Source organism: Pteropus vampyrus, unplaced genomic scaffold (genome assembly GCF_000151845.1).
Source record: "Pteropus vampyrus isolate Shadow unplaced genomic scaffold, Pvam_2.0 Scaffold6, whole genome shotgun sequence".
In the NCBI taxonomy this organism is placed as follows: domain Eukaryota; kingdom Metazoa; phylum Chordata; class Mammalia; order Chiroptera; family Pteropodidae; genus Pteropus; species Pteropus vampyrus.
The window spans coordinates 3852790-3862080 of NW_011888787.1; the positions used below are offsets into that span (position 1 = coordinate 3852790).

Sequence of the window (9291 nt, forward strand, 5' to 3'; positions counted from 1 at the left end):
GCTTTTATTTTGAATAGGTGTTGAATTTTGCCAAATACTCTTTATGTATCTATTCAGGTAATCATAAGGTCTTTCTCCTTCAGTGTACTACACAGTAGATAAATTTTCCAACGATGCATTATCTTTGCATTTTTCTATTTCTAAAAATAAATTTTTATAGCTATCTATTGGATCCATGACTCTCTAACTTTGCTGTAGCCCATCCCATAGACCACTCATAATTTCTGGCAGATTCTGTATTTGCCTAATTTGTCAAAGATGATACTATATATCCTGACACATTCTGTAAGAACAAAAGGAAGGACCTACATTTTGTGATTCTTTACTAAATTCATAAGAAGCTACAATACCTACATTTTATTTAGTTAAAAGAATCCGTTATAGATACCTTTCCATATAAGAATCAATGATCTAATAAGAATTTATAATGAAGGAATAAGTCCTATTGGAAACCTATATTTTAATTCTGATATAACAGTGACAATTATATTCTTTACAAAAAGTGTAAAGAATATAAATCTACTAAAAGATTCTTTTGTCAATTTGACCTCCACAAAAATACCCGTCCAGATAATATTCACTTAAGCACTGTCCGGAAACTTTCATCTGCTTCTCGTTTACTTGTTTTATTTTATTTACTCATTTTTAAATACTAAAGAATGTCTGTATTGCTTGAAAGCAGCCCCATTACAAAACTGGATTTACAACGGGCAGTGGTTTTTCACTCACCAAATCAGGAAACCACAACACGGTTTCTTTCAACGTGTCCATGTGGTGCCAAGGTTCTGTTATGAGACTTTGGACCCTGGAGACCCTGGCGTTTCTTAGGTGTCCTGCATTTTTCTTGCAGCTTTTTGGGAGAAAAGAAATTTAATTTTGAACATAAAAATAAAAAAAAGGATACCTTTTATAACCATCTGCACAAACAAAATATGTTACCTATGAATTAAAAGCCTTCCGATCAATAACTTAATCTCCACAAACATATACATGTGCACGTTCTCTGTCATCCCTGTTCTTTAACAGTTAATATCCAAAGGAAAACAATGCTTTGATAAAAGGCAGTGGAAGGAAAAAAACAGTAATTATTAAACTTTGCCAAAAGACCATCTAGAAACAAACAAAATTGAACGACACATCTGACATGAGCAGCTGATAGCCTGCCTTGCCTTATTAAGCAACATGTGTTCAAACTGTGTGTCCTTCCCTTCCTTTTTCAACCCCCCCCCCCCGCCACAGCTGGGAACAGAGGGTACCCAGGGACAGAACTCATGGAGCCCTTATTTATTTAGCCAGGGGCAGAGGAAATCCCAGCACAACAGAGATGGATACCCAGTTCGTCTTCAGATAGAACGAAGACACGGCGCTGGTTGTCTCTGGGTGTTGGGCCTATGGGTGATAAACTGTTTAACTTCTAGTTTCCAGATTTTCTATAATGGGCTGTGTCACTCTTATAACACAGAGAGAGCTCCGACCACCCCCAGGTCACACGTGTGTTAGCTCACTGTTTCATCTGAATGCCCCGGCCACTGAAGAGCTTTTAGTGCCGTTAAGTTCCTCCTCTCCTCCTCCCTTGGCAGTGGGCGGGGTCTGCCTTTTCCAGAGAAAGATGAGCAGGAATCCACAGTGCGGGGGGTTGGGGTCAGATCCGCCTGGGCCTTACAAAAAGGATACTGGGAGGAGTTCCAAATTTCCGGGATGGCTAGAAACAATGATACATTCTAGTCCTTGCTACATCTAGGCCCGTGTTCTGTACACAGCAGAGAGAAATACAAAGTAGTAGAGATGGCCCCTATTTGTGAAGAGCATGATACATAATCATGAGCATAAAGAACATAAAAATACTTCAACGCGTACAAAGGTACAGACTGATCCAGGGCAAATAAGGGGACAATGTGGGGGAGCCCGCTGGGGGTGATGCCTCCAAGATTTCCTGAAGCGGTCACTGTGGGTCGCTGTGGCGTCTTTGCGTTACCGCTAATGCATTTTCTTTTTCTCTAAGAGGTTAGGAGGAGTGGAAATTCTGAAAACACAGAAATTTTCCTAGTTGGGAAAGTGACCTAAAGCAATGCTGCCTAAGCTCCCTGACTCCAGTTTGAGATGACATTCAGGTTTCTTGGGGAAACAGATATTTTCAGCACATGATTTTAGGAAACTTGAGTATGATTTTGATTTATTTGAAAGTTGGTAGTACTTAACAAAAAATCAAAATTTCCTATGAAATTCCCGTGCCTTCCATTTGACTAAATAGGCAGGGGCTGACCTCGGGAGAGTTCAAATTCTTAAATGTTGCCCGAGTCCCACATTGCACAGCACTGAAAACAAATCAAATACAAAATTGTGGAAAATAATTTTCTTTTCTTCCTTCTTAAAAATGCTACCTCCTTGCCCCTCCTCCTCCCCTTTTAACATCCAAGGCTCACCAAGTCCCTTTTAAACTGCTCTCCACCTTTATAAAACATCATCATTTATCGGGCATAATTTTGAAGTTACTGCTAGTACTCGAATCTGAGACAGAAATTTTTCTAGAGGTGTGCCAAGAGGGAACTGAAGAAATTATGGAATCTGAGCTCGCAGCCACGCCTGACTCTGAGCTGGTTGCTCTGGTGCAGTTGGCTTTTCCCAGAGAATCATCTGTGAGACTAAAGGCACAAGGAGCTCAAGCCAGCTGTGAGGCCAGGAACTAAGCCAAGGACCCAACTTCCTTCATCAGTTAGAAAAAAAGCCAGAGGGAGGGCCTCGGGCCACATAGGCGACCTCTAGGTGCTTTTCCTCTGGCACAGTCAACATGCGAACAGCAGCCTGTCTCGAAGATTCCTGGTGAGGAGCAACTGATACAGGTGGATGTCAAATGCGTAAGGAGATGAATCTTACGGACCGAAAGATTCAATCTTAAAGGTGTTCATCTTATCCCACTACGATAGTGAAAATGAAATTTTACATATCTGCTTTAGGTCGTGATGGAGGAAAAGCGACATGATCAAACTTCTGGAAACAAATCAGCTTGCCACTCTGGCATGTGGAGTTGAGATGTCTTGCCCGAGGTCATGATTCTGAGCTAAACCCGAATACTGGACAAATTAACTATTCCCTCAATGCAGTGATGGCCTCTCCCATGAACTAAATCTCTCCTCCGACTTGTTTTGTGCCTGAAAAATAATCGGTCCACGCTGAGTCCCTTCTATGCGAGTCCACGCCTATCCTCTCCAGTGCTTGAAGTTTCCCAGGAGAAGCTGCCTCGGCCAGAGGCGCCACGGACGGCCTGCTTCTGAGAGGGGCCTGGCGCTCTTCACTTGATCATGTGAGTCTCTTCGTCGGCATCGTAAAACTCTTCCTCTTCCTCACTCTCACTCCCTACCCGCTCCTTGTCCACAGACTGAAACAGGAAGGAGAAGAGGGTGAAAAGATAGCGTGACATTTCCGAAATGAAAATTACCATCTGACATTCAGCTGACAGATGTAGTTTTGTGACATCTGTTCCTCCAAGAATTAGCTCCGAAGGTGTTCTGAGAAAGCTAACGAATCGTTGAACATCTTTAGTTGTTCGAGAATCAGCTGCTGTTAGGTCCCACCTTTGTTTTCCTGCATCCCCCCCACCCCCAAACCCATCATGATCCAAGTGGCAAATTTCAGCGATTAAGACAAACACTGCCATACCTGTGGGGTGTCCAAGGTCTGTAACGACAGAGCTTCCTCTCCCAGCCTCCAGTAGGAATACACCTGAAGGTCAGAAACCGTCTCCAGCAACGGACTGTTAAGGGTTTCTGGCAGTAACAGACTCAGGAGGCCGGAGACCAGGCCCGTGGCTCCAAAGACGATGAAGGGTAAAGACCACTGCACGTACTTCTGTGGGCAGGGAGTGGAATGGAAACAGAACACAGCATTAGTTTCCTCGGGGGTGACATCGGCCGTCTCATGACCGAGCAACCGCCCCGTTTACCACCCAGTTCGTGCCTTCCCACTAGAATACACTGGAAACCACTTCGTTCCCCACTGAGAATTATCCTGAGGATTCAGAGTGATCCTCACACCCACAGAGATAGGAGCGAGTAAATAAAATATGACGAGCTTTAAAGTTCTCAGCCCTGGAACTGGCCACACTGTCTCTGATTTGCTTAGCACCACCGATGAGAGGCGCCGGGGTTAAAGGTACAAACACCCCAAAAAGAACAAAAAGAGCCGAAAGAACCACCCCCCCACCCAGCCCCATGCAGGGCTGGACACTTCCTGGACTGAACATGACCGAGGGTCAGCGATACAAGCGCTCACTTCAGAGATGCGGAAGATGTGCTCGGGAAAATTTAAACGGTTTCTTTAAATACAAACAGGTTCAAAGATAACAACACGGGAGAAAGGGAAAAAAAAAAGGTCCTTGCAGGATGTTGCCCTGGGCCTTTCTAGGCTGACGGACAGCTCTGAATTCCTACACTGCAGCTGCTCAGCATTATCATCTGGTTTGGGCTTCTGAATTCTGGGGGTAGGGCCACAGCTGGCTAGGGTGTCCCCTCGGATAATATTTGCCTGATTTTTCAAAAGTGAAGAGATGATGGAGGAGGAGGAGGAGGAAGAGAATGACCTCTGGACACCTGCACGCAAATGCACGTTCAGTGCTGTGGCTGTGGGGTCTTTTTAAATCATTTTTTTTTTTTATTTTTCAATTACAGTTGGCATACAATATTACACTAACTTCGGGTGTATGATATAGTGATTAGACATTTATACGACTTACGAAGTCAGCACCTTGATAAGTCTAGTACCCATGTGACACCATACACGATAATTACAATATTATTGACTATATTCCCCATGCCGTACTTCACATTCCCTACCCCCTCCCATCTGGCAACCATTAAAATGTTCTCTGTGTTTCTTTTTATTTTATTTATTTCATTCTTTAGATTCCATACGTCAGTGAAATCATATGGCATTTGTCTTTTTCTGTCTGACTTACTCCACTCAGCACAATACCCTCTAGGTCCATCTATGTTGTTGCAGGTGGCAAGATTCCATTCTTTTTTATGGCTGAGTAATATTCCACTGTATATATGGACCACCTCTTCTTTATCCATTAATCCATTGATGGACACCCAGGTTGTCTCCCTATCGTGGTTATTATAAATAATGCTGCAATGAACATATGAATCCACATGTCCCTTTGAAGTGGTATTTTGGTTTCTTTGGGTAAATACTGGGTCCTTCTTTGTGTCTTGTTATATAGCCTTTGTTTTAAAACCTGTTTTTCCTGGTGTAAGTATTGCTACCTGTTTTTCCTGGTGTAAGTATTGCTACCAGTTTTTTTTTTTTCTCTTCGTTTTCATTTTCATGAAATATCTTTTTCCAGCCCTTTACTTTCAGTCTGTGTGCGTCTTTCGATCAGAACTGAGGCTCTCGTAGGCCGCATATGTAAGGGTCTTATTTTCTTATCCATTCAGCCTGTGGGTGTGTCGTTGAATCAAAGGGAGCGCAACACTTTTGCCTCTTCCCACCTTAGCTGGGATCAACAGAGACACTGCGCTGGGTATTATAACATTGTGGGACACCACCCAAAGGTGGGTGTCTTTAACGAAAGCCTCCCCATGTCAGACACATTTTGCAGGATGGAATATGACTCCTTCATAAGAAGGGTCTTGTAACCTAAAATTAAGCACGAGACATGGAGAGAGATACTTAGAAAAAGGACTTGTGTTGCAACTCAAAAAAAAAAAAAAAAAAAAGAAAAAGGAAAAAAAAAAAGCTACCGCGGCATTTCAGAGATACCTGTACCAGGAAGTAGGGAGGAAAGCTGCCTGAGTAATGAACAGTTGTCTACGGAACAGGTACAAAGCGCCACACCAAATCTAGTCACCCCTCGATGACTCCTGGCTGGGAAGCCATGGATCAGACCACGCAGAGACACGTGCGGGGCTCCACGGTTCTGCCGCAGAACCCGAACATTTCAGGACTGGAAGGATCATAGTTTAAGTCCAGCCCCTTTGACTATAAAATTTAGAAAATGGCAAAAAGTATTAATAAACACACTGCTAGGTCTATTTCTCTTTGAATTTTCTTTTCCGAGTGTTGCGCCTTTGGAGAGGTATTTAACCTCTTTCTACCGTATCCTCGTCTTTAATACAGGGTGACAACATCCCGGACCTCATACGGTTGCTATGAAGAGTACACGGGACGATGTCTGTAAAGAGCTCAGCACAGCGCCCAGCACACAGCAGAAGCTTAATAATAATTCACTAACTGACCAACTCGTGAATGGGGACAGAAAGGGGGCAACCTGGCATTAATTAATCCTCGAATACAGATGAGCGAAAAAATCAGAGCCCCGGGGGGTGAAGCATCCTTGGTCAGAGTCCACCTGCCGGACTGGTACTAACCTAAGAGGATCCTTAATCTAAATCCTTAATCACACGTGTGTCAGGCTGATCTCGAACGGCGGCGGTTCATCACCTCTTTCTACTCAAAAAGCACAAGCATTTCCAAAGCAGGGAATCAAGAAAAAAACCAGGAGGTACAAACCAACCAGGGAGGGGACGAAGGGAGCGATAATCCCGCCGACTCGGGAGAACATGGAACAAGTTCCCAGCCCAACATTCCTGAAAAGCATAAGAAAAAGTTAAAGCAAAATCAGTGAGTTCCAGGGGGACCATTTCAAGACCCTGGGGGGTAGAATAATATATCCTATAGAGCAGTGCTTCCTACTAGAACTTTCTGTGATGTTGCAAATGTTCTATAACCACACCGTCCAATGTGAAAGCCACTGCAGACTAGACGCACGCAGCTACTGAGCCCTCACCACGTGACTAAGAATGAGGCAATGAATCTTTAACTTATTTCAATGAATTTAAATTTAAACAGTCACACGAGGCTAGCAACTGCCGTCCTGGACAGTGCAGTTCAGAGCACGTGAACGTCTCTGTCCAGCGTCCCCCGGGTTTATGTCTTAGGTCTCCCGTCAGTTAACGCAGCCATAGAACACCAGGGCTTTGCCGTCTGAAATGTCTGCCCATTTACTTAAGCTCGACTCTTAAAGCGTTGAGGGTCAGGCCCGTGAACAGGAACCGACTGAGCACATAGTCTCAGGAGACCGAGAACGCTTCCTTCTTGGGGAGTGTGGCGTGACAGGTGTGGAGGGCGTGAGAATGCTTAACGGTTATGGGCAGGGTGACCAGACGTCACTCCGATGTCCCAGGCCAACTGTTGGTGATACCCACATTCCTCTCAAGCGCCTCCCCACTGGTCATGCTAGTTTTAGAGCCAGAAGCCAGAGAAGGTAGGTATAGGCACGATCTGGAAACGATGGGCCAATCGCAGATGACCTGACCTCTTACTGGGAAAAGGCGGAGAACCACTGGGCTTCTGCACGAGGAGGGGACAGGGGGTCTGTCTGGAATGAGCCTGCAAACACTGGAAAAGCGCTGAGTGAGGGAAGCCAGCCCAGCCCTCAGAGGCAGTGCAGCGAATCCCCACCCCTCACACTGGGCTGTTTTTTGTTTTCAGATCTATTTTATGAGGGGAGACAGGGTGGAATATATTCTTTTCAATATAAGCAGGTCCTATTCATTAAAACCACCTTTAATAACTATGTAAATCCAATATTCACTTATTACTATAAATGATCTTCTTCAAAACGTGTAAGTTTTGTGCTAAAATGTAGGCTCTGTGAGAACAGGGACTTCGTCCCTTTGTCTCTCATGTGCCTGACACGGGATAGGTGGCGGAATAAATGAAGTCCACCAAAATAAAACAACATCCAAACACCATTTGGGGGACAGGATATGTTTGGTGCAGAGTAACTTCTCTCACGATTCACATAAGGGAATCTGGCTCCGGATGAAGCCACATTTTCCTTAGCCAGACGGGCAAGGAGCAGCCTACACAGACAGTTTCTGAGCTCACTCTGCTCGCTGAATTGCTGCTGGCCACACTAACTCTGCTCCAGGTGAAGTGAGAACCATATCTCTGTTGCTGCAAGATGCAGGATGCGTGAAGGGGGAGGTGGCTGTGTGGGAGGTGTACCTGATGACCGTCGGGTAGAGCTCAGAGGTGTAGATGTACACGACGTTAAAGGCAGCGCTGATGGTCAGCTTCCCCAGCAGGGACAAGGAACGGCTGTTCACCACGGCGAACGCACCTGTGTCTGGGGAGGACACATGCGGCACTGGTGAGGTCCTTAGTGGAGCGAATCTTTTTTAAATGACATATTGAATTCTGAGGGAGAGGCAACATGATGATCTCAAACAGCAAAGAGGGCCTATAACTGAATACACACTCAGAACACTTAGTAACCGCACACAACCCATACAGAAATATTCTGAGTGATTTGGCTGTCCCTGTGAAATCTCACCTAGTGGTGGCCACCGCGTGTGATTAAGCCCACACCCACTCCTGATGACACAGCCCCCGAAGGCTTCTGGACTGTGGCAAAGGGAACTTCAGCAAAATCATAGGTTTCATCTCCCAAGGGTGCTACTTGCTTCACCTTTCTTCCCAACCTTACTCAACATCGATGATGTAAAGTGGTGGCCAGCACGACAAGCCCTGGCTTGTGAGGGAGTTGTCTGCTAGCTGACACGCAGAGGTGAGGGCCGGAAAAACTGCTCCCTTCAGTGATAAGGAAAAACCCATGACATTACTCCCAGAAGATATGAAACATTTATGTTCCTTAAGAACAAGACTGAAATGTGGAACTACTTTTAATCCTTCCTCTTCCCCAACTTCTTTGACTTACTAATCGATAATGATATTTTAGTTTCCTAATGTAACGTTTATGTAACGTTTTTACATAAAACGCAAAAAACACGTTCTATGTCCATTCATTTCCCTATCAAAAATATTATCGATTATCCTGTGGTTCTTTCTTTATTAACATTATTCCCTTTCAAACATATGTAATGCCTTCGATAATCCACTAGCCTCTACCTTCGAAATAACAATTTTCATCTTCTGAGAAAAAAAAATTCTCATCGACTCTGCTGTACTTTCCCCCCTCGCAACCAAGCATCTGCAGGGCGAGGCCGACGCTCCGCTCCCTCCCGTGCACCTGCTCCTAACTCGCGCGACCTGGCTCCCGACGCCACCCCCTCCTGAAACTCCGACTCTTAAAGGTCAACGGCGATGTCTCGATCCTCAAAGTAATTGCCTCTCATTCTCCTTGACATTTCTCCAAATGGAACACGCTGGTCCCCTCCTCGGGACTGCTCGCACGGCTCACACGAACCGCTCTTGCCTGAAATAACTCCAACGCAGTGTCCGCCCCTTCCTCTGACCGTCCCTGCCCCGCTCCCGGACCACTGAGCTGGC

The 9291-nt window shown here is 45.1% G+C and overlaps 2 protein-coding genes across 5 annotated transcripts in view; both read right to left on the reverse strand.

The window, feature by feature from the left end:
* MAB21L3 (mab-21 like 3) overlaps nucleotides 1-836 on the reverse strand; it is a 50480-nt gene extending 49644 nt beyond the window's left edge. Inside the window, exon 1 of the mRNA XM_023534914.1 lies at nucleotides 730-836. The gene's annotated coding sequence lies outside the window, so the exon portion shown is untranslated. The remainder of the gene's footprint in view (nucleotides 1-729) is intronic.
* SLC22A15 (solute carrier family 22 member 15) overlaps nucleotides 608-9291 on the reverse strand; it is a 35981-nt gene continuing 27297 nt past the window's right edge. For 2 of the 4 annotated variants that reach the window (XM_023535465.1, XM_023535469.1), the window contains 4 exons: nucleotides 8008-8128; nucleotides 6512-6584; nucleotides 3658-3846; nucleotides 1005-3376 (listed from right to left, as the gene is read on the reverse strand). In XM_023535465.1, the coding sequence (XP_023391233.1) occupies nucleotides 3290-3376; nucleotides 3658-3846; nucleotides 6512-6584; nucleotides 8008-8128 (470 nt within the window). In that variant the 3' untranslated portion in view covers nucleotides 1005-3289. Of the gene's footprint in view, nucleotides 851-1004; nucleotides 3377-3657; nucleotides 3847-6503; nucleotides 6585-8007; nucleotides 8129-9291 lie in introns of those variants that run through there. The other 2 variants (XR_002782314.1, XR_002782316.1) reach the window with 2 other exon arrangements.